The 26,017-nt window shown below is 43.9% G+C and overlaps 1 protein-coding gene across 3 annotated transcripts in view; it reads right to left on the bottom strand.

Annotated features, from left to right (window-relative positions):
• EIF2AK4 (eukaryotic translation initiation factor 2 alpha kinase 4) overlaps positions 1-26,017 on the bottom strand; it is a 3,701,979-nt gene that overhangs the window by 493,363 nt on the left and 3,182,599 nt on the right. For all 3 annotated transcript variants that reach the window (XM_044073832.1, XM_044073831.1, XM_044073833.1), the window contains one exon: positions 1,033-1,091. In XM_044073832.1, coding sequence (XP_043929767.1) covers positions 1,033-1,091 — 59 coding nt within the window. The remainder of the gene's footprint in view (positions 1-1,032; positions 1,092-26,017) is intronic.

The raw sequence follows: 26,017 nt of genomic DNA, 5'->3' as shown, positions 1-26,017 counted from the left end.
CACAAAGATTAATAATATTATTGGAAAAGTTTCAACCCATACAATAGAAAATGGAAATTTAGAGGTATTTAATAATTAGATTTGTGGGTGTGTAATAAATTACATAATCTACAAATTTTTAAAGCAGCATTCCTAGCTGGCCTTTAGGCCTGAATGATGTAAAATAACTTATGAACTTCAGTTAAGAAACTGAGATCTCCTAGTTGAGACGTAATCACAGCATTAGTGCAAAATGAGAAGCAACTGTTGTTCAGTGGAATATGGACAGGTAATGATCTCACCTTCTACTGAACAGAGTCCCAGGCTTTACAAGCCCTGGAGTGGTCTAACCTTCTAGAGTAAAGACAAAGGTATCATAAGTCATACAATGGTCTTGCTTTCTTTAAAGTAAAAGTCAAAGGCATTACTACCTTCTATAGTGGAAGGTCAAAAGCATTACCACCTTCTACAGAGTAAAGTCAAAAGCATTACAAGCCAGACAATGGTCCACCCTTCCACAGAGTAAAGTCAGCATTACCACGTCAAACTGTCCTACTAAAAGAAATCTCATTAAAAACAGACAATAGAAATTCATAATATGATCATGTCAGAATATCCAAATAAACAGAACTGTCATAGCCAAAGGGACAAAGCAGATATGGGTGCATCTTTCACAATGAACTCCACTAGAAACATATTAAAGCTCTGTCCAGAAAGTATTTTAACAAATGAAAAAAATATATTTATACCCATTTTCCTATAACTGTTATGTTTTTTAAACCCATAACCTGTTATACCCAAATAAAAGCAGTTTAATGCATTAAACATCATAAAATTTTCATTTTTCCATTTGCTGATCCCTTTCCCAAACTGCAACATACAGTGAATAAGGGGCTAAAGTTCCACTCCTAATGATCAGAGAATCCTCTCCTTGTGCGAGAGAACTTTTGGACTACTAATTTACAAATATAGGTAACCATCTAACAGATGCAACTGTTACTTTAATTCTGAGACCATACAAAATAAAATTAAACTACAGTGGCGGTACCTTACCTGGGATAACAGAAGGTAAACCTTTTGGATTCTGTGTGCTAATGCCTTCCATGGTCTCTCTGTTCGAAAACAAAACAAGAATTAAATGATTCAACTCTGTTACAGCACTATGAGCATTATTTTACATAGTTTAGATGGATGGTGCAGGTTATAGTTTTAATCACCTTTAGTTTTCAGTTTCAGGCACAACAGACACCAATGCAGCAAGTCACCTGGGTTTGAAACCAGTGCAAGGGAGGTCTCATTCCTTCAGTGATGGGGTGTTATCTATATTGCTATGTATTCACTTTCTAGTGGAGGCAAAAATGCTAGCAAGTACACAGCACAAATGAGCATTTTTCAAACAACTACTGGATAAATTGTCTTACGTCTTCCTCAAGTGATGAGATGTACTTGTGCTTATGTCATAACACGTTATACCAGGGAGGTAGGATTATTAAACATAACGCTGAACTTATACATCCAGACTGTAATGGACCTTGATCCCCAATCACACAGCTCTTGCTTCAACCACAAAATGAGTAAAATACTTGCAAATAAAAACCATAACGGCGAAAGGCAAGAGGACTGAAGTACCAGACATCATCTGAGATGATTGCAGTGTGTGTGTGTGCGAATATGTATAAATATATACACACACACACACACACACACACATATATATATATATATATATATATATACACACACACACACACACACACACACACACACACATACATATATGTGTGTATGAAATGAAACTGCAAGGGAATACAAAATACAGAAGTGTGGTGATCCAGTGGGATCAGACCAGAAGCCATACCACATTGTGGAGCCACCTAACACCCAACCATGTGGGACTTCCTCGGCTTACATTTTGAGGGTCTGCTGCACTAAGAAGAATCTGAAATACTGAAATTGCATTTTACTGTCCATAAAGGGATCCAAGTATAAGCCCTGGTACTACTACTAAGAATAACGTGAAAGAGTTTAGCCTACTCTCACACATCAACTCATTCTTTCTTCTAACACTCAGCAAAGAGTAGGAGGACCCCATTCTCCCATTTGACAAACAGGTGTCCCACTTCCAGAAGAGACCAAACAAAAAGTACAGTTGTGTACCTACCACAAATGTAGATGTTTGAGTGTATTCACTGTCGCAGTCATTACACTTTGGTTATCCTGCTGGCAGGCTACCCGCAATCGGCCTGAATTCCAAAGTCCTGGTCCGGCGTCGGTTGTTGTCGCCTCTTCCCTGATGTCAGTGCGCCAGGGGTTTATAAGATGCAGCCGACGCCATTTTCTTCAGTTTTTCTTGCCCCAGATGTCAGGTGCCACCAAGAAGGTAGGCAATACATATCGCTTATAAAAACATACACTAAAATAAAACAATACCTTCATCTACAAGCAAGTACACCACATAGGCTGTATAGGATAAAGAAGTATAGATAAGTCCCAGCAAAGAAAGGGGGATGGAGGGAGGGTAACCAGGACTGCAACAGTGAATACACTTGAACATCTACATTTATGGTAGGTATACAACTGTACTATGTTCATCGTGTTTCACTGTTGCAGTCATTACACTTGGGTTGAATCCCAAAGCTGAGGTAGGGCGGCTGGGTCTAAATAGGATTCAGAGAGGCTATAAGGCCCTGCAAAACTGCAGTGGCAAAGCCTGCTCTGGATTTAGAGTAAAGAGGTAAGTGATGATGCTTGGTAAAAGTGTGCACTGAACTCCAAGTTGCAGCCTCCAAAATTTCCTTGGTTGGTACTCCTCTGAGAAAGGCTGCTGAAGTGGCTGCAGCCCTGATAGAATGTGGCCTAATATTCTTAGGCACTGATTTTCCATGCTGTGCATAGCAGAAATGAATGCAGTGTCCTATCCATTTTGAAATAGTCTGCTTTGAAATAGACTTTCCTTGTGATCCTGCAGCATATGCTACAAACAGTTGCTCAGTTTTTCTGAAAGCCTTTGTTTTGTCTAAGTAGAAGCATAGCTGCCTGGTTATGTCCAAAGAGTGCAGACGTCTCTCCCCTTTATTCTGGGGATTTGGATAAAATGTTGGCAAATGAATGGTTTGGTTAAGAGCCACACTGGATACTACCTTTGGCATAAATGATGGGTTTGTCCTTAGAGAAACCCTGTCCGGATGAAAAATGATAAAAGGTTCCACTGCCATTAATGCCTGTAACTCTGAGACTCTTCTTGCTGAAGTTATTGCTAGGAGCAGAGCAGTTTTCCATGATAAGAATTTTATATCAGCTGTATTGGCTGGCTCAAAAGGAGGCAGTGTGAGCTTATACAAGACAAAGTTGAGGTCCCATGTAGGTACCGGTGCTCTCCTTGGGGGACTTATGTTTTTTGCCCCTCTGAGGTACTGTCTTAGTAGTGGATGTGAGAAAATAGGAGGTTCCGTATTGTAATGAGCTGAAATGGCAGAGGCATGGATTTTAATTGATGAGAAGGATAGGCCTTTGTTCAGCATCTCAGTTAGGTATTGTAAAATCTGAGAAATATTTGGAACAAGTGGTTCAAGTCCTTGTGCCTGGTTCCAAGCACAGAATCTCTTCCATTTTTCTGCATAAGATTTTCTGGTGCTGGGCCTCCTGGCTTCCAAAATGACATCCATAACAGCTTTAGGGAGAGGTGTGTTCTGAATGGCTATATTATTTGCCATGCAGCCAGATTTAAGGTTCTGAGTTGGCTGTGCAGGATCTGATTGTTTTGTTGGGTCAGAAGATGAGGAATTTGAGGTAAAGTCCAGGCTTGGCCTTGAGACAAGCTCTTTAGGAATGGGTACCAGTGCTGGCATGGCCAGTCTGGGACCATCAGAATCATTTTTGGCTGCTCTTGTCTGACTTTTAGGAGTACCTTAGGGAGGAGAGGCAGTGGTTGAAAGGCATAAACTGCTAGGGTTTTCCAGCTGAATGATAGAGCATCCACTTTCCATGCTTGTGAGTGATAAGTCCTTGTGCAGAATCTCTGTAGTTGGCAGTTGTGAGGGGAGGCAAAAAGATCTATGTCTGGGCATCCCCATTTCCTTGTTATCACGCTGAAGACCTGTGGATCGAGTTTCCACTCGTGAGCGTCCATGAGGTTTCTGCTTAGTTCGTCTGCCAGAGTATTTTTCTTTCCTGGCAGGAATTGTGCCTGCAGATGTACTTGATAGGTCAGTGCTGTGTTCCACAAAGTCATGGCTTGCCTGCAGAGGGGGTATGAATGCGTGCCCCCTTGCTTGTTTATGTACCACACAACTGTAGTATTGTCCGTCTTTAGCAATAGTTGTCCTGGATGTAGTAGATCCTTGAAGGCTGTCAGGGCATTCTGTACAGCTAGCATCTCTTTTTGATTGATATGAAGATGCATTTGGTCCACAGGCCACGCACCCTGAATGCATTTTCCTGCCATGTGTGCCCCCCAGGCATAATCTGATGCATCTGTTGTTAGTGTCTGCCTGACTGTGGGTAAAGTGAAAGGCTGTCCCTTGTTGTGGTGACAGGCTAGTGCCCACCATCGAAACTCCTGCTGCAGGCGGGGGATAAGAGTTACTATTGTTTCCAGGCTGTGGCAATGTTGAGTCCAAACACTTTTTAGATTCCATTGTAGCTTCCTCATATGCAGTCTTGCATATGGAATACAAACATATTGCATATGGAATTAGCAGGATGCAGGATGCCATGAAGCCCAAAGCCTGCAGAATTTTTCTTGCAGGTAACTGGGTCTTTGTTGCCATCATTTGAAAGTAATGAGTCAGTTACCTTTGCTTGTCTGGCGTGAGATAAGCCATCTGGGCAGTTGTATTTAAGCTTGCACCCAGGAATATTATCTCTTGACAGGGCACTAGTTTTGATTTCTTTCCGTTTACTGTGTACCCTAGGCAAATTAGTAATCTTTTTACAAACGCCAGATGCTTTAGTAGAATGTCCTTGCTCTCTGCTTGAATAGGGCAGTAGTCCAAAAGTAGGGAAATATTTGAATTCTTTTTTGCAATTACTGGTGCCAGGCATTTTGTGAAGACCCTGGGCGCAGTAGAGAAGCCAAAGGGCAGTGCAGAGAATTGGTACTGCATTGAGCCAGCTATGAATCTGAGGTATCTTCTGCAAGATTGTCTGATTGGGACATGCAGGTATGCCTCTTTGAGGTCCAAAGTAACTAGCCAAGCCTTCTTGACCAGCAAGGGTAGAAGTTGCTGCAGTGTCAACATTTTGAATTTTGGAACGTCCAGGAAAGTATTTAGAATAAACAGGTCCAGTATTGGTCTCCAGGCTTTGTCCTTTCTGGGTAACAAGAAAAGTCTTGAGTAAAATCCTTGCCCCTGCTCTTGCTGTGGCACTTTTTGAATAGCCCTCATATCCATGAGAGCAGAAATTTGGTTTTGTGCCTCTGCCCATTGACTGTGTGGCAGGTCTGGCATACCTTTTGACCTTGGTAGGGTGTGAAAGTGGAACCTATAACCCTGAGAAATAATATTCAGAACCCATTTGTCCTGGGTGATCATGTGCCAGTTTTGTGAGAAAAGTGCTAGTTTTCCCCCCAAGGGTGCTGCCAAGAGGTAAGTGCTTGGTATTTGTAGGGGAAAGTCATTGGGACCGTTTCCTATAAGGTTGTGATTTGTCTTCTCCGCCTTTGGGGGCTGAAGCACCCCATTGTTTAGGTCTGCATGAGCCTTGGGGCTGAGATCTGCCTCTTGGGCGTCTGTATCTGCCTCTTCGTGGCCTGTCTTATACTGGAAAGGACCAATTTTAGTAGGCCAGTTCCTGCTAAATCTAGGTGGCTGAACCTGTAAGAAATCCTTTACTATCTGCATTGATTTTGCTTTATCCTCCATTTTCTTTAACACCTCTTCTGCCTTAACACCAAACAAAGTATCATGCTGTAATGGAGCATCTAATAATTTTGCTTTAACATGATCAGGTAAACTCTGTTCTTTTAACCAAGCATGCCTTCGAATGACAGAACCTGTAACTGCAGCTCTGCAAGATGCCTCTAATGAATCAAAACCACACTGCAAAGTATGCTTTCCCACTTGTTCAGCTGCATGCAATAAATCCTGCATTTCCTTGTTCTCAGGACATTAAGAGCTTGTAAGCATTTTCTGTTTTAGCAAAGACATTAAGTATTGTTGATATTTAAGCATGTGAAACTGGCAGTTTAAAGCCCTTACAGCTAAAGTAGCAGAGGTGTAAACTTTCTTCCCCCATCTGTCCAGTTCTCTAGAATCCCTATCAGAGGGAACAGGGTTCTTTGCAGTGGAAGCCTTGACCCCTTTGGGACCCTGAGAAATAGTTTCTGGATCAGCAGCAGTGTTTTTATAAAGAAATTTATGAGAATCTGGAACCCTGTAGTACATATCTGGCTTAACTGGAGCAGGAGGTAAAGAATCAGGAGTCAAACTGGATTCAGAAAAAACATCATCAACAATATCTAGTACAGGGGGGGGATAGCAAGAGGCCTGTGCTGAGGCAATAAAAGAAAGTGTCTGAGCCTTTCCTTGGATTCTGAATAATCCTGGCTCTCCCAATGGAAATGTTCCCTCATGGTGTGCAGGGTTTCCCCAAAAGAGTAGTCCTCAGGAGGAGAGGCTGAAGGGATAGATTCTTCAGCATCAGAGTCCTCATAGGGAGGAAGAGAATATCCCTGTTCTGAAGAGGAATCAGAAGAAATAGAAACCTGGTCAGAGGAGTCATAATCAGTGCCTTGCATAGGCCTTTTATCAGGAGGGGGATGGGAACCCCTGATCAAAGTAATTAGGTCTTCCGCCATTTTGAGCATCTGTTTCTTTGGCATGGATGACTGTTCAGGAGAATGCTGTACTTGTTTCTTTGCCTTTAAAGGTGTTTTAGACTTTGCCTTGGCTGCTGAAGTGGTCTTGATAGTAAGCTGTGTAGGTCTGAAAACACCCTCAGAAGCTGATGCCTGCTCAGCGGCTCCGGACCCATCTGAGGGAATTGTTTCCGTAGGCCCAATACCTTGAGTTTCCAGAGGCCTAGCTGTCTCCATGTGGGAGTCGGAGGCAGCCTGTGGCTCTGAGGTAGCGGGTGTCAGGGGATGCAAAAGCGCCTCACTGAAAACCGGCGAACCAGTAACTGGCCTAGAAGAGGCTTTGTCGTCGGTTTTGGACCTTGGATGCCTGTCTTTTTCTTTGTCCTTGTGCTTTTTATGGATTCCAGTCGTCAGTTGTTCCGACGGCATTATATAGTTATACCTTCGGCCAAAGTAATGTAAAGCAAAATCGAACCGAAGCTTAATAGTGCGTTGGTTGAATCTAGCACAAAACTGACAACTAGCAACGTCGTGGTCAGGGCCTAGGCAAGGAATACAGTAAGAATGAAAATCCTTATGAGGTATTTGCTTCCCACAAGAAATACAATTGTTAACTTTTACTGACATCGGTCTGGAGCAAGAAAACGTTTCCCCAACCAGCTACTTAGCTTTATTGAAGACTTTGGAGCTGAAATTCAATTTCGAAAATCTCAGGAGCCGGCCGACCGTCACTTGCGAACTGCTTTTGCTTCGGGCAAAGCGCGGCAAGAAAGACTGAAGAAAATGGCGTCGGCTGCATCTTATATACCCCTGGTGCACTGACGTCAGGGAAGAGGCAACAGCAACCGACGCCGGACCAGGACTTTGGAGTTCAGGCCGACTGCGGATAGCCTGCCAGCAGGATAACCCAAGTGCAATGACTGCAACAGTGAAACACGATGAACATCAACAATTCCCCCCATAGCCAAGGCATACACATCACAACACAACCAGAAATACCTTATTAAACCAAATGAGTGCCTGTAGAAACATTTTTAAATCTCTGTTTATCAAAATATCTTATCTTATTTAAATATAAACAGGGCTTAACAGGGCTAGAGCAGTGATCCCAGTGCACAATTTTCAGACTCTGCCCTAGAATACCAACTTAGCAAAAAGTAACATAACAAAAGGTTTTTATTGTAGAGTACTAAAACAGTAGAGGAAAGAGGCATAAAATAGTATCTAATCAGGAATGTTATAGTTTTGTGCAACCAGTATGTATAGTATTTGTGCTATATTAATAGTTACGAGTAGTAGAAGAAAAAATAGTATCATATGATCAGAAGATATGCAAATTTCCTTAAATCGAACTGTGGTTCAACACACTTCATCATGACTTGTTGGATTCATGACTGGAGAATACTGTCCAGGTCTTTAATAATGCAGTCAGACCCAAGAGAGCTTACAAATTTACCATTACTTTTTCCATGGCACAGAGAGATGGCACCTGCACTGCAACCTTCATTATACAAGCCTTATTAGAGACTTAGGCACTGAAGAACAGGATGACAGGGCAAACAGGAAGTATGCACCTATGCCAGCTCACCTTGGGGGGCAGGGAACACATTTACATCAATGACATTAATAGTGGTGGCAGTGGTCTATAGAGGCAACAGCCTGAATGACTGGTGGGTGGAAAAGTGAGACACATCACACACAGCAAGGACAGCCACCTCACCACACAATTGCATACCCACTTGTGCTTTACTGCATAGCATGTAAGAGCAGTTACAGGATACAGTAAAATCCCAAGTAAGCCATAGCAAAAAAGTCCATCTGAAAGGTGCTTATCAAACCTTGTAGCCTTGAGGATTTCTTCAATGGAGAGTACCTATCTGATGACAGGTCACATTAAGAGCACACTCCAGCTGTGATAGCACCAGTGGAGCTGTACGGTGCACAAGATTCTGAGTTCAGCAATGGGCAGTGCACAAATAAAGGGGAAAAAATTACATCTTTAGTGATGGAGTCCTCAAGGGGAAAAAGAGAAGAACATAAGGCTCCTTCTTCCCTGGATGATGCTTCCTAGGGAACAAATAGAGGCCATAGATCAATCCATGGCAGAGTAACGGAGAAGTGACCTGGAAGACAAGTAGCATAACCACAATTTCCAAAGCTGAAAGAAGTCAATTTGGATGGTAGGCAGTAATCCTTGAAGTTGGTTCTGCTAGTAAAATCATCTAAGAATCTATACTGGAGAGGGTACCCACTGATGAATGTAATTTTAAAAAAGGAAAATTTAAGCTGTAAAGGTCACAAGGTAACTGTTGGATCTACTGTTAAAGGCAGAATAACATCTCACCGAAAAGCTCTCGGTTACATTTGGTTACTCTCCTCATGGAGAATGCAAGCCCCTCTCATGTGTGCAGGTTTTGCATATTTCAGTAGAACTGTGGTACACTGCAGTACACTGCTCACTCAAAAGACTAATTCACTGCAAGCGACTATAGCTTTGATCCCTTCTCCAGACCAGGGAAGTACCAAGACTTGTGCTGCCTGCCAGTATTTCAAGTCAACTGTTTAGCACATTTTTGCCTCAAAACAGAAGGGAATTTGCAGTCTTCAAAGCAATTATTTGTTAGCTTTCAGTTTCCATCAGCTGTTGACTGTTTTTGCCCTGTTATAATTTCTGCTGCATTACAAAGATTTCCCCTTGTTTGAACAGAGCTGTGCAATGTTGCTCACCTAAAAAAACTGATTCACTAGATGTGACTACAGAAAAGATCCCTGAAACAACAGAGAACTGCCCATTTACAGCTAGACTAGTACTGACACTAGTGCTGCCTGCAAGCTTTTTAAGCTTTCAGCTGTTTAGCAAGTTTGCTGTTGTGAAACCATGGAGAATTTGCACTATTCTGAGCAATTATTTGTTAAATGTAAGCCGGCACTGACAGTTTCCTTTGGCTGTTGGTTGTTTTTGACTTGCTATTATTTCTGCTGTATTATATGACTTTGCCTCAGGTAAGCTGAGCTGTCCACCACCCGACACCATGGTAGTCCACATTATAAAGTTGACAGTAGGTGTCTTTCTGAAATTCTCATTCATGAGACCTAAACCTACGTACTGTGTTATCCCATCTATAACAGGGCAATTTATTTCCCTACTTTCAGGAGTGTTCAAATTACTGCTTCTTCAACAACTGTAGTCCTCAAGAAATGTTAACATTCAAACTTGCATTACTGTAACATATCTGCATATATTAACTGAAACTGTATTACACCTTTTATTTTTTTTACCTTGCTACATTGGTTTTCTCCTACTTCACTATTTAATAAACTATAGCATCCATACCTCTACTGCTCAGCATCTGTACTGTTAAAATTAGTTACGACACCAATGCTTTTGTGGCTCAGCTGAATAATTTATATAGTGTATAATAACTGCAGCAATACTACACTATTTAAGCACTACTTAATGTACATACCACAAATTGTTTATACTAATTATCACTGTAGTAAAACTATGCTAAGCATCATTTAATGCACATATCAATGTGCTTACACTAATTACTGTTGTAATACTACTCTAAGTACCATTTAATGTACATATAATGTGTTAACAGAATATATCACACATTAATTATAACTGTAGTAATACTACGTTATTTAAGCAACAGTTAACGTACATAGACCACGTTTGATTTACTACTGCAGGAATACTACACTAAGTTCTATTTAATGCACATATCATAACGCATTTATACTATGTATTGCTTCAGTACTACTACACTAGTTAGGCACTATTTAAAGTACATACTATTTATTTTATACATTACACTGCACAAATTCTACTAGACATTCTTGCAGACAGCTACATTTTAACATGTACACCTACTACTACACTACTTAAGTGTGACTGTTCATTAGTGATCGCTGTTGGGTGACTCAGCACCATTCTCGTCTTAGCGCTGTACTGCTGCACTAATTAAAGACAGAAAAAAAGATTACTAGGTAACGTAATTACTGTTCCAGCTAAGACAGAACTTATATTACATTCATACATCATTAAGCATACTCGCATTGTGGCTAATATGGAACTGCAGTCAGCTCTTATCCCGTCTGTAACCAGCCTAATAGCACATGACATTATGAGGCCATGTACTAAATGTCTCATACTTATCAAAACAGACTTGCGGTCCCACAGCATGACTCAGGTTTGGAAAAGATATAAGTACTTAACCTAGAAGTCTTCCCCTCACTGCACTGTGCATTCATTATGGAACACATACATACCACAATACCACTGTGTGTACCTATGCTGAGGTGGCTAAGTATCATGCTCCAAGTCTCCTAGCATTAGGACTAAGAATTCTCAGCCACCAACCGCAACACTGCATCATCAACACGTCATCAACCACGGTCCACTATACAAAGTTCAATGAGTCACAAGGGTGCACACAACAAATCCTCATGGCCTACAATTGTGGTTATATACAACTGTTACGTAATTATATATAATCACACTTTCCAACAAAATGCATTGCTGGATCCAGCACTAGATGACCAAGGATGTCACCTAGGACCCACTGGCTGGAGGATTCACTTTTTTTTTAATAAAAAAAAAAAAAAAATTACATAGCATTTTTTAAAGGGAGTTCTTAAAGAATGCCCTTTGCATCCAGTCACAAACACATGTTGCTTCTGTGTGTGACTGTCGCATAGATCTGTTGGTTACGTTTTCCTTTCCATGGTCTGTATGCAGAATTTGAATACAAGACTATGTTCCTGTGCTCGGACAACACGGATAGACAAGTAAGGGTGAGTGGGTCATACCTCTCAATTCTGTGTGTGTGTGTATATATATATATATATATATATATATATATATATATATATATATATATATATGTGTGTGTGTGTTTGTGTGTGTGTATTTGATAATCAGGCAAATGGGCTGGTCCAAGCCCATGCACACAGGTATAAAAATACAGAGCAGAACAAAACCATGAAGAGGTAACAAAATGCAACACTGAAAGGACATTCAAAGAAATACAGATTGCAGCAGTACGAATAGAAAGAAAGAGGAGTGTGGTAAACTGTTGGAAAGAAGATAATTTCTTATGCTAAACATAAAATACTTATATAAGTGTCAATAATTAGCAATTAGTTAGCAATACTAGATCATCTAAGGGCTGGAGAATGAATATGTTGTAACTGTGGATGTTTTTACTGTTAAACATTGCCCTTAAGGCAATTGCATGTTACTTCTTTATGAAGATGCTCTAAGAGTTTTCTTAAACCCCATAAAAGAGGTTTTAGACTTTTTTTTATTTCGATGTTTGTTCCAGGAGTACAGGACTCCGTCTACAGAAAGCAAGCTCTCTACAGTGCACAACTGTTTTGTTTAGCACATAGTATTGCTATTCTGCTTCATAACTGAAAAAAAAGAAGTTATGCACTCACCATAATGTTCCATCTGAGTTGTTGCTCTTCATTTGTTTTTAACCTGTGGGTACTCGGACCTGGTACGGATCTGACTCAGCCGCATTTCCAGCATCTGATCCGAGCTTCAAGCTCCTCCCCTATCCATAATGCCCCTGTCTCCTTCCTCCCTTCAGATTGAGTTTGCTGCTCACCATAGCATCCCAACCTGCCCCAAAAATCTTGTCCCATGACAAGGGTCTCCACAAGCAAGCAGAGGAGAACAACGGCATACCCATGTGGTGACCATTTCTCTTCTGGCCAGATCACCACATAGCCTACGCAAGGCAAGGGGAAAGAGGGAGGGAGGGATGGTTGAAGACAAATGAAGAGCAACAACTCAGATGGAATGTTATGGTGAGTACATAGCTTCTTTATCTGAAGTGGTTTTCATTTGCTCTTCAACCTGTGGGACAGAGTCCCAAACTACTAAACACCTGGGAGGCCCTCATGGAAGGATACTCCAGAGCATGGCGATCCTATACAGGTAAAAACGTAACTGTCTGTGCACATCCAACAAGTGCAGTTTGTACTCTCCCTTATTTTGAAAATTTGGGAAGAAAACTGGGAGATTAATCACTTGATTAATATTGACTTCCGAAGCTACTTTAGGAAGAAAAGACTGATTACACAAGGACACCCTGTCCTTAAGAAATACCAAATAAGGAGGCTTGACCGACAATGCTTGAAGCTCTGAAACCCTTTTGGTAGATGTAATAGTGACCAAGAAAGCTGTCTTGCAGGACACAAATTGTAAATCCACTGAGGCTGCAAGCTCAAAGGGGGAGTAAGACCAAAGCTTGCAGAACTAGCATGAGATCCCAGGGAGGCATTGGGTCCTTAACCGGTGGCCGAAGTAAAAAGGTGCCTTTCAAAAAGGCTTTACAAAGCTTAGAAACTGCTAGAGGATCCATATTGTTGCCTACATGAAAGTTAGATATAGCTGCCAGTTGGACCTTGACCATAGAAGAAAGTACAGTTGTGTACACTTACCATAAATGTAGATGTTCGAGTGTATTCACTGTTGCAGTCATCACATTTGGGTTATCCCTGCCAGGGTAGCCCTCGGTTGGCCCGAATACCAGAGGCTTAGTATTTCTGCATCGGTTGATGTCGCTTCAGGACTGACGTCAGGTCGTCAGTAGTATAAAGTAAGGCAGCCAACGCCATTACATCAGTTTTTCTTGCCCTAACCTGTCAGGAGCCCCCAAATAGGAGCCAGGTTCTGGTGGAAAAACCCCACCAGTAGAAAGTAAATACCAATATGTCCCTTGTAAGGAAGAGAAAAAAGGGGGATGGAGGGAGGGAAACCAGGACTGCAACAGTGAATACACTTGAATATCTATACTTATGGTAAGTGTACGCAACTGTATTACGTTCTTCGTGTTTCACTGTTGCAGTCATCACAATTGGGTTGATTCCCAAAGCTGAGGAAATGGGTGGAGGCAGTCAAAGAAGCTAGGGGCCGGCTAGGATGCCCTGCAAGACTGCAGAGGCAAACCCTGCCCTGGATTTGGATAAGAGAGGCAGGTGGTAATGTCTGGTGAAAGTGTGAACAGATGTCCATGTGGCAGCCTCCATTTGGAAATGGTTTGTTTGGAGATAGCTTTGCCATCTGCCCCTGTAGCAAAGCTAACCAGCAATTGATCACACTTTCTGAAGGAATTAGGCCTGTCTAGATAGAATTAGAGCTGTCTGTGCACATCTAGAGAGTGCAGAATCCTTTCCCCTTTGTTCTGGGGATTAGGAAAAAAGGTGGGAAAAAGGACACTGGACACCACCTTGGGCATGAAGGCTGGGTTAGTACTGAGGGATGCCCTGTCAGCAAGGAAGATGATGAAGGGTTCCACAGCCATGAGCACTTGCAGCTTGGAGACTCTTCTGGCTGAAGTGATGGCCAGAAGGAATGCTGTCTTGCAGGGGAAAAATTTTAGCGCTGCAGAAGAAGCTGGTTCGAAAGGGGGCAGGGTGAGTTTTTCCAATACAAAGTTAAGGTCCCAAGCTGAGGTTGGTGTCCTTCTGGGTGGCCTCAAGTTGCTAGCCCCTCTTAGGAACCATTTGATCAAAATGAGTGAGAAAAGGGGCTGCTCAGTGGGGAAATGAGCAGAAATAGCAGAGGCATGAATTTTTATAGAGGAGAAAGAGAGGCCACTGTGTAGTAGGTCAGCTATGTAATCCAGGATGAGAGGGAGGGAGGGCTGTGCCATATTGGCTCCCTTAGCCTGGATTCAGGTGCAGAACCTTTTCCATTTGTCAGCATAAGACTTTCTAGTGCTAGGGTGTCTGGCCTTACAGATAATATCTAGAACCTGTTTACTGAGTTTGGAGGATTAATCTGGGGTTAGGGAATAAGCCAAGCTGCAAAATTGAGTGTCTGCAATTGGGGATGCATGAATTCCCCTTCCCTCTGGGTCAGGAGGTTTGGAATCTGAGGGAGATACCATAGTGGCAGTGAGGGCGGGCTGCACAGCCAGGGGTACCGGTGCTGATGAGGCCAGTCTGGAGCTATAAGAATTGTCCTTGGTTTTCCCTCCTTTATTTTGAGCAGTACCCTGGGGATGAGAGGTAGTGGAGGAAAGGCATAGACCGATAGACTGACCCAGGGGAAGGAGAGGGCATCCACTTTCCAAGCCATGCAGTGATGCTCCCTGGTGCAGAATTTGCTGAGCTGATGGCTGGTGTGGAGGCAAAGCGGTCGACCTTCAGAGTGCCCCATTGCTGAGTTATTAGGGTAAAGGTTCTTCTGTTGAGCTGTCACTCTTGTGAGTCTAGAAGATTTCTGCTTAATTGGTCTGCCAGAGAGTTGAGAGAGCCTGTTAGGAATTGTGGTAACAGGTGCAGATGCATGGCAGAAATCATGTGCCAGAGGGTCATGGCAAGCCTGCATAGAGGGTAGCAGTGAGTTTTTCCCTGCTTGTTGATACACCACATCACAGTGGTGTTGTCTGTTTTGATCAAGACAGCCCCTGGGGAGAGAAGGGGTTTGAAAGCTATCAAGGTGTGCTGGACAGCCATCATCTCTTTTTGGTTGATGTGCAGAGGGATTTGCTGTGGGCTCCATTGGCCCTGTATGCACCTGCCATCCAGGTGTGCACCCTAAGCATAGTCTGATGCATCTATGGAGAGGGTCTGGGTGGTGGGAAAGGCAGTCCCTTGTTGTGGGAGCATGTTGTTGCCCACCAAAGAAAATCGTTTGTGAGGGAAGGAATTATAGGTTTAAGAGTTTCCAGGTCTTGAGAGTGTTGACACCAAAGTCTTTTTAGGTACCATTGAAGTTTCCTCATATGCAGTCTGGCATATGGAATGAGTAGTATAGTATGCAAGATGTCATGATCTCCAGAGCTTGCAGGATCTTCCCTGCAGATAACTGGGTCTTGGTGGCTAGTTGAGAGAAGTAGGCTGTCAGGAAAATTTGTTTTTTTGGTGTAAGGAATGCCATCTGAGATGCTGTGTCCAGGCTTGTTCCCAGGAAGATAATCCTTTGGGTGGGCAGCTGTTGGATTTCTTTTCGTTGACTGTGTACCCTAGGGAGGTTAGTAGGGTCTTTACAAAGGCCAGGTGCTTGAGCAGCTTTTCCTGGCTGTCTTCCTGAATAAGGCAGTCTAAGTGTGGGTAAATCTGGATTATTCCTTTGCCTGCAAAAGGCAATGGCTGGAGCCAGACATTTTGTGAAAACTCTGGGAGCAGTAGATAAGCCAAAGGGAAGAGCAGAGAACTGAAATTGTTGAGATCCTGCCCTGAAACGGAGATATTTCCTGCATGATTCCCTGATAGGAATGTGAAGGTAGGCCTCTTTTAGATCTAGGGTGGCTAGCCAAGTGTCCTTGGACAGCATGGGTAGCAGCTGCTGGAGGGTGAGCATTCTGAATTTTGGGATCACCAGGAAGGTGTTTAGAATGGATAGATCGAGTATGGGGTGCCAGGTGCCCTCTTTTCTGGGTACCAGAAAAAATCTGGAGTAGAAACCTTGGCCTATCTGTTCTGCAGGAACGTGCTCTACTGCCCTCAAAGTAAGCAGGGAAAGGATTTGCTTTTGAGCCTCTGCCCACTGGTTTGGAGGTAAATCTGGGAACCCTTCTGGGGTCGGAAGGGTGTGGAAGGAAAATCTGTATCCCTGAGACACTATGTTCAGAACCCAGTGGTCGTTGGTAATGGTGGCCAAGGTGCTTGCGTGAAAGGAAAGTTTTCTTCATAGGGGTAAGTAAAGGTGGGCAGAGGGAGAGGTTGGGGGAGTTGAGTCATTGTGAGTTCTTACCATAAGGGGGTGGCTTATAACTCCCAGGTTTTGAAGTGGAGGTAATCCACTGCTTAGATCTCTGCATTCCCTGTGGCTGCTGTCTGGGGGGTCTGGTTCCCCGGGGCCTAGGCTGGACTGACTTAGTGGGAGCAGGAAAGGACCAGCTTTTGGTGAGACAATGCCTAATGAAACTGGGTGGCTGGACCTGTAAGAAATCCTTACTTGTTTGCATAGATTTTACTTTTTCTTCCATCTTTTTTAAGACCTCTTCTGCCTTAGTACCAAATAAGTTGTCTTTGTGCAAGGGGGCATCCAACAATTTGGATTTGACATGGTTTGGGAGGGGCCTTCTAATGACAGATCCAGTGACTGCTGGCCAGCAAGAAGCTTCTAGGGTGTCAAAACCACAGTGCAAGGTGTGTTTAGTTACTTGACTTGCAGAATGCATTAACTCTTGTAATTCTTTAGATTCTCCCCAAGCAGGAAAGGAAGACATTTTTGTTTGAGGAGTTCCAGGGTATGTTGTTGAAATTTTAGCATATGGAACTGACAATTCAGTGTCATGATAGCAAGAGAAGCTGAGGTGTATACTTTTTTACTCCATCTGTCAAGTGCACAGGAATCCCTATCTGAGGGGGTGGGATTCTTAGCAGAGGTTGCTTTAATCCCTTTAGGCCTTTGAAAAATGACCTCAGGGTCAGCAGTAGGATTTTTAAAAAGAAATTTGTGATAGTCAGGGACTCTATAGTACCTGTCTGGTTTTCTGGATGCGAGGGGAAGGGGGTCAGGAGTTAAGCTGGATTCCAGGAAAACATCCTCCACAACATCCAGGACTGGGAGGATAGCCAATGGTCTGTGCTGTGGAAGATCTAGGAATTCCCTGAATCTCTTTTTAGACTGAGGGTAGTCTTGACTCTCCCATTGGAAATGCTCCCTTAAGGTATGCAGGGTTTCCCCAAAGGAAAAATCCTCTGGGGGAGAGGCTGAAGGGATGGAATCCTCTGCATCAGAATCCTCATAAGTAGAAAGGGGTTGCATGTCTTCATATTCAGATGCATCAGAGTCATATGACTCTTGTTCAGACAAAACTACAGGGAACAGATCTCTTTTCCTTTTGAAGGGGGTAGCTTGGCTTCCCCTGATCAACATGATAAGTGCTTCTGCCATTTTAAGCATTTGAGACAGAGGTAAGGAAGCAGGTGCCTGAGATTGGGTCGTTGGTTTCTTGGGTGTGATTTGTATCCTGAGCCGAAGAAACTCAGTCGTTTTAAAAAGAATGGTAGTCGCGAAAGATGATGTCGGTTTGTGTCGAGAATCGGTAGTGCGAAGGACTTCCTTGGAAGCCGGTGCCTGTTCAGTGGCTCCGGACCCATCCAAGGTAGAGACGACCACAGGATCCTTAGTTGAAGAAGAGTTTTGCGGCATACAGGACTCTGAAAGGATCTCGGTAGCGGCCTGCGAATCCACAGAAGCAGGCATCAGGGGCTCCAAAAGTGCCTCACTGAGGACCGGAGAACTGACAACTAGGTTAAAAGAAGGGTCGTCGGTAGGTTTGGACCTGCGCGGTCTGTCTGTCTCTGTTTTTTCAGAAGATCTGCTATCAGATGGCTTACCGAAGCCATATCGGAATTTGAGGACTGTAAGCAAAAAAAAATCTGTCTATAATAAGGGCCCGACAACAGAGAGTTCTGGTGTTGAACAAAGCACAGAAGCGACAACGGGGGACATCATGGTCTGGGTCTACACAAGTGAGACAGTACGAATGGAAGTCACGGTGTGGTATTTGCTTTCCACAAACGAGACAATTATTAACTTTTTCTGATATCGGTTCGTGCAAGAAAAAAGGATCCCCAATGGGGTACTTAGCATTAGAAGACTTCAACTTCAATTCGGTGGACAAAACTCAGGTAGCGGGTGACCGGCACTCGTGCGAACTGCTTCTGCTTCGGGCTCTACTGCAAGAAAGACTGATGTAATGGTGTCGGCTGCCTTACTTTATACTACTGACGACCTGACATCACTCCTGAAGCGACAGCAACTGACGCAGAAATACTAAGCCTCTGGTATTTGGGCCAACCGAGAGCTACCCTGGCAGGAATAACCCAAATGTGATGACTGTAACAGTGAAACATGAAGAACATCTGGCATCTTGCTGAAAAATACTTGCTAAAAACTGTCGGAACTGGAGCAGTGAAGGGGTCTAGGTCACGGTGAGAAGCCCAAATAAAAAAATGTTTTCACTTACTGGAATAAAGCTTCCCAGTAGAAGATTTATGAGCCGCAACCAAAATCCTTTTAACAGGTGAAGATAACCCAGAAGTCCTGACCATCATGGGAACTGTAGCAGCTAAGCAGTGAGATTCAGACTGACCAGGTCTGGATGGGGAATCTCTGAGGGATGACAGATAAGATCTGGAATCGGTTATAACATGCAGGATGGACACACAACATAAGACCACAGAGAGGGGAACCATACTTGCCAAGGCCAGAATGTGGAAATGAGGATGACAGAGCTCCCCAGTCTGCGAACTTTCTGAAGAAATTTCGGTATGAGGGGCAGAGGAGGATAAGCATACAGAAGACTGGAGGGCCAAGCATGAACCAGGGGGTTCAGAGCAAAAAACTTGTTGCACTTCACGTTGGAAGGAGAGGAGCAGCAAGGCTGACACCACTTGAGAAAAAAGAAGTTATGTACCTACCATAACGTTCCATGTTAGTTGTCTTCATCTCGCCTTCTTTCTTGCTGGTTGGGATCGGAGCTGGACTCGGCCATCTTCAATACCTCAAGAGCTGTTTACTGGCTCAAGGCTACCCCTTATCCCATAATGCCTAGCGATAGCTACCCAGATCTCATCTGAAATAGCTAACTCCAGACATAACAAGAGAATAAACCAGTCAAAAGAACTGGCTGAATTATACCTCCCATATCCTCTAAATCAATAGAGGGAAACAAAGAATACTCAGCCAGTGAAAAGGGACTCCTCTCGATCCACTAGGAAAGGGGGACGGAGGATGGGACACAAGAAAGAAGGCGAGATGAAGACAACTAACATGGAACGTTATGGTAGGTACATAACTTCTTTATGTTAAGTTGTCTATCTCGCCTTCATTCCTGCTGGTTGGAACAGTGTCCCTAGCACCTAAAAACCTGGGTGGCTCAATGGAACAGACTCTTCAGAACAGTGGAACCAAAATCAGCTCTGCTCCGTGACACCATATCCACCTTGTAATGGGAAATAAAGGTATGAGGATTTGCCCACATAGCAGCTGCACATATGGAATCCATGGGCAACCTAGACTGGAAAGCTACAGAGGTGGCTAATGATCTTTCGGTTTAGATGGTAATTCCTTATCCCGTAACTGGTAAATAAATGAAATAGTATGGGAGAGCCATCTAGATAAAGTAACCTTGGAAACTGGGAGACCTTGTTTGTTTAAGGCATAAAACAAAAACAATTGGTCTGATTTTCTTATTTCTTTAGTTCTATGAAGGTAAAAATGCAATTGCCTGTGCACGTCCAATTGGTGAAGTCTGCCTTGTTGCTATGATTGAGGAAGAAAACGGGGAGATGTACAGATTGATTTAAATTATGTTCAGAGCAGACTTTGGGAAGAAATGAAGGATTTGTCCTCAAAGAAACTCTATCCCTATGAAAAAACAGATAAGGGGGATGGACAAACAGCACCTGTAGTTCCGAGACTCGTTTGGCTGAAGTAATAGCAACCAGAAAGAGTGTTTTCCAAGAGAGAAATTTGATGGAGCATGATGCCGCTGGTTCAAAAGGAGGCAAAATTAAGGACGTTAGGACTAGATTAAGGTCCCGGGAAGGAGGGGGGTCTCTCACTGGAGGTCTAAGAAGAGATGTCCCTCTCAAAAAGGCTTTACAGAGCTTGTGAGCCATGATGCTTGAATTCTGTAACCCGATGTGAAAATTTGAAATCGCTGCTAATTGCACCCTAATGGTAGCGGAAGCGGCTCCAGAGTGAAACAGTTGTGCTAGGAACTCTAGGATCTCATGGACTGGGGCTAAGAAGGGATCCACATTCCTAGACTCAGCCCAATAAGAAAAACGTTTCCATTTGCAAGCATAAATAGTCCTGGTGGTGGATTTATGTGAAGAAACGATAATCTCACGGACTGTTGGGGAAATGCTAGGTATCCTGGCTAGGGTTGGAAGTGGAGCAACCAAGCTGTGAGCTGGAGAGTCTGAAGGGACTGATGCAACCCGCCTGATTGATGAACCAGTAGATCTGGAATCTGGTCCAGAGTCCAGGGCTGATCGAGAAGATAGAGGTGTAGGAACGGAAACCAAATCTGTCGAGGCCAGTAGGGGACAATGAAGATCATTTTGCAACCCAATGACTTTGCTTTCTGTATGAGTCTTGGTATAAGGGGAAAGGGAGGAAATGCATAAAGGAGTCCCTGAGGCCAATCGTGGATTACAGCATCCCTGGGTAGGTGACCTGGAAGCGGAAGGAGGGAGAAGTAGTTGCTGCATTTGCTGTTGAATGGGGTGGCAAAAAGATCGCAGCAAGGCTGTCCTCATTTGAGGAAGATCAGGTCCGTAACTTCCTGATTCAGAGACCACTCATGAGGCATGAGGATAGCTCTGCTAAGCCTGTCCGCTATGACGTTGGATCTCCCAGGGATGTGCATCGCAATTAGAAAACGTTGCGAGGAAATCACCCACTGCCACAGTCTGAGTGCTTCTCGACACAAGGGGTAAGATTTGGTCCCACCCTGTTTGTTTATGTACCACACTACTGACATACTGTCTGTTTGGATTGCAATGGTCCTGGAAGGAAGAGAGTCTTGAAGGGCTTGCAATGCTAGGAGCACGGCTCTCATCTCTAGGACATTTATGTGCAGATGGTACTCGTGAGGTTGCCAAGTGCCTTGGACTGTCCTGCCCAGATAATGCCCCCCCACCCTATCAGGGAGACGTCTGTGGTCACTGTGGCTACTGGAGGGGGAGACCATCCACCAGGAAAGGTGCCTTTTGCATGCTTCTGTAATCATGATCATGTGAGACATGGGTAGCTCTTGGAAAGACCACTGTGTGAAAAGAAGCAACTGAAGAATCCTCATATGGAAGCGCGCCAATGGAAGGAGGAGGATGGCAGCTGCCATGGAGCCTAGAGTTTGAAGGACATATTTGACTTGCATCTTCTTGCTCTGCATTAGAACTTGCACTTGTTGACGAATAGTGGACACTCTTTCCAGTGGTAACCTTGTGAACATTTCCTTTGTGTTTAATTCTGCTCCTATGTAAGTGATAGACTGAGAGGGCAACAAGGCAGATTTTTCGAAATTTATGGTAATATCTAGCTGGGTGCAAAAAGTGATTGTGTAATCCCATGCTTGTAGGAGTTGATGCCTGGTGGTAGCAGTGAGGAGCCAGTCGTCTAGATATGGAAACACCTGGAATCCTTGACGTCTCAGGTGAGCCATGACCACTGCCATACATTTGGTGAACACCCTGGGGGTTGTGGTGAGACCAAAGGGCAGAGCTCTGAACTGGTAATGATTGGCCCCCACCCGAAAAGCGAAGAAATCTCCTGGAACGTCTGTCCATCTTGATATGGTGGTATGCATCCTGAAGATCTACTGAGCACATCCAATTGTCCTGACCCAGAAAGGGTAGAATGGACTGTAGCGTAACTATCCAAAACTTTGTTCTTTGTACAGATCTGTTTAATCTGCTGAGATCCAGAATGGGTCTCTAGTTCCGTGTCTTTTTTGGTACTGAAAAGAACCTCGAGTAAATTCCAGATCCGAGCTGGTCTGCGGGGACCTCTTGGATGGCTCTTTTTCTTAGCAGTTTTGAAACTTCTATAACTGCTTGCTCCCCTCTGATCGGGTGGAACATCTGGAAAGGCCTTCTTTGACTGTAAGGGGGCTTGATGGAAGGGAATTTTCTAACCTCCAGATATAATGGACAGTACCCATCTGTCTCTTGTTAAATTTTGCCAGGATTTTGGGTACAGCGAAAGTCTTCTCCCAACAGCCTCCAGAGGTGAGCAGCCAGGCAACCCTTCACGGATGCTGGAAGAGCTTATCAGAGAAGGATTCTCTGTTGCCCTGGTTCTGTGGACCCCCTCCACCACGAGGGCGGTGTCTATTACTGTTGTTTCCCCTTCTGCCTCTGGTGGAAAAATCACTACATGTGTCAAAGCAAGGCTCCCTGAGATTTGCGGAACCACATCTTCCCACTCTTCTGACCCTTGGGGAATGGTCTTGAGGGAGTGGAAAAGCAGACTCCCATGGCAGAGAGAGTCTTGCCTTCTTGCTCACACCTAGTCAAAGTGTCTTTCACCTGTGGCACAGAGAGAAAGGAGCCATCAAAGGGGGTGTTGGTGAAGGACGCTTGAAAGGGTTCCGCAAAATTACACAGCCGCATCCAAGCATGCCTCCTGAAGGCCACAGCAGTGCCCGCGGCTCTATTCGCTCCATCGGCAGCATAGGAAATGAGCCGCATGGAGGAGTTGACAGCGGAATTAAGAGTCTCTAGCTGGGAAGTTACTTTGGCTTGAACTCCCACAGCTGTAGGATCTTGAAGGGTATCTCCTAACTCTTTTAGGAGATCCCTCTGAAGATGAGTAAAGTGACATAAGTAGTTCAGTGACCTCATGGAGAAGGTCGCTGAAGCAAACATTCGCTTTCCGTATCTGTCTCTCATCCTAGACTCCTTGTTAGGAGGATGAACAGATGAAGAGGTCTCTGCCATCTCTTTTTTTGTGGCGGCTGCTACCACCATGGCATCAACGGGCACACCCTTATAAAGAAACTGCTTATCCTGGGGGGCTGTAATGAACTTATTTGGTCTCCTCGGAGTTGGTTCCGCTGTGTCCGGAGCTGACCAAGCCTTTTCAAGCCACTACAGACATGAGTGGATTGAAAGGCGGAGAAACCCAGGAGGTGGAAGGTCGGGAACCGAAGGCATCCAGGAATACGGACTCATCCTCGGTAGGGGCTAGGGGAGTCCAGTTCCCCCTCTGCCTAAGCATTTCAAGGATGTCTGCGAACAAAACATCTTCAGAGGGGGATTTCAGGGACCCTTCCGAATCATCTAAGTTCGTATCAGAAGTGACAGACTCCGGGGACTCAATCTGCTTCCTCTTGCACTTCTTCCGAGGGGGCTCCTCTGAGAGACCAGGAGAGGCCTCAGAAGAAAAGGAAACACCCAATGGGGTGTCCTGGACCATCGGTTCCCTACGCTTGAGGTCTGGAGGAGGAGCAGAGGTTGGCACAGACACTATAGGGAATGGAGTCGGTGGAGCTGACTCAGGGGACAGCATGCTCCGCATGACCTCAAAGGCGCCCCCATCTCGAGGAAGAGAAAGTTCTGGCTCTGAAGAAACAGAAATCTTTCTCCGCACCGAGGGGGACGGGTCTGAGGCTGATGTTGGAGCCAAGCTCACCTGCGCCGAAGCTCCGAGAGGGAGAACGGTGTCGGACAAGTGTCTGATGCCGCTCCCTCCCTCGGAGCCGACGAGGAAGCCCTGGCAACCAGATTCCTCGATCGAAGGAAGTATGGAGGTAATCGGAGCCGAGGTCGGAACCGAAGAGGATATGGTGATTGGATCGGAGCAGACGGTTCCACTACCCGAACCCCAACGAACTCTGGCTCCAAACTCATTGGAGTCGGAGGAGGAATATCAAGTGAAGTGGATGGAGCCGATACCTGTTGAGGAGGGCTGGACAATAAGGAAAGTTTACACAAAAAGCTAAATATACGAGTCTGAGCCAGAAAAATGATTCCCTCGCAGCTGAAGCGACAAACGTGATCTGGGTAGCTATCGCTAGCCATTATGGGATAAGGGGTAGCCTCAAGCCAGTAAACAGCTCACGAGCTATTGAAGATGGCCGAGTCAGAACCGAGGATCGGCTCCGATCCAAACCAGCAAGAATGAAGGTGAGATAGACAACTTAACATGATCTCTTTCACTACTGAAGGATTCACAGACCACTCATAAGGCATCAAAATAGACCTGCTGAGCCTGTCTGCTGGAATGTTGGACCTCCCCAGAATGTGCATTGCCACCAGAAAATGGACAGTGGAGATTGCCCACTCCCTCCATTCATGGCCTCACGAAACAGGGATAAGATCTGGAACGCCCCTGGTTGCTGATGTACCACACCACCGACATATTGTCTGCCTGGATAGCAATTGTCCTTATAGGAAGATGGGCATGAGGGCCTGCAATGCTAGGAGCACCACCCTCATCTCCAGGATGTTGACATGCAATTGAATCTTGTAGGGGGACCACGTATCTTGTAATTAAATAACTGACCAAAAACTAGTAAAACAAAAAAACGACCTGTTCCATGACCATTAACCATTTATTTAGTAGAAAACAACATAACTTGTGTTCACTAAGCGTTTTCACCCAGTCACTATTATGGGCATCATCAGAGTGAAAGAACAATATAAAAACAACCTCTTTTATACACGTGTTACCTTACAAAACCACCCCCCCCCTGTCTAAAACCAATCAAAACATCCAAACATAATTTATGCAAATACCTGTTTGCTGCATAAAACATATTAAAATGAACATTTTAAAACTATTTAAAACCTTTTGAAATGCTTTAATCAAATACAATGTGATTTATATTTCGAAATACTAGAGATGGAAATGTGTTCATTAACACCAGGAGAGTTAGAGGCATCAAGTCTCAATTGCCACAAACACTCTTTTGCTTCCAACAGAGTCTTGTCATCTCCACCCTTCTCACTGAAGGGCACACGGTCAATCACAAAAAATAAAACATTTTTGAAATCCTTATTTTAGACTGTGTATACAGAGAGCTAGCAGATTTTTTGTTCTTAATATCCCTAACATGCTCCAATATCTATGTCCTTAACTTCCTTATGGTTTTCCCTACGTGATATGTGGTGCAACTTATACATGTAGCAATGTAAACAACCATTTTTGTGTTGCATTTACAAAATCCAGGACACCTAATGGTCCTCCTGTAATTATGAACTGCAACATATGGTCCATCATTGATAAATTTACATGTGCTACACAATCCACATTTACTCATCTTTGACATCTTATGTATATTCGAATTAACATCAATTTCTAGCAGTTCTTTTAAATTTATGCCCCTACTGTAGGTAAACTCAGGTGTGTTACCTTTAATCTCTGTTAGTTCATTTTTAAAAACACTTTGCCATGTCTCCTGTACTATGGTCTTCACTTTAACAGCTACCTCATTAAATGGGAGCACAAATGCCCTTCTTTTGTTTTTCCTTCCAGAATCAATAACATTTTCACTGTTTAATCTGTCTTTTAGTAATCCTCCTTTTAATATGGGTTTAAAAACAGTGGTTCTTTTTTCCTCCACCTCCTTTCTTATTTTAATTAATATATCCTGGGGGTATCCCCTTTCATTGAACATGTCCATCAATTTCACCATTTCACTACAAAATTGATCATCAACACTAACAGGTCTAGACAGCCTCACCATCTGTCCCTTCATAATATTCTTCTTTTGGGGATATGGGTGACAACTGTTAAAATGTAAAAAA

This window comes from Protopterus annectens, chromosome 6.part0 (genome assembly GCF_019279795.1).
Source record: "Protopterus annectens isolate FY-2018-M chromosome 6.part0, PAN1.0, whole genome shotgun sequence".
Taxonomy (NCBI): Eukaryota; Metazoa; Chordata; order Ceratodontiformes; family Protopteridae; genus Protopterus; species Protopterus annectens.
This window is presented reverse-complemented; position numbering and strand designations above follow the sequence as displayed.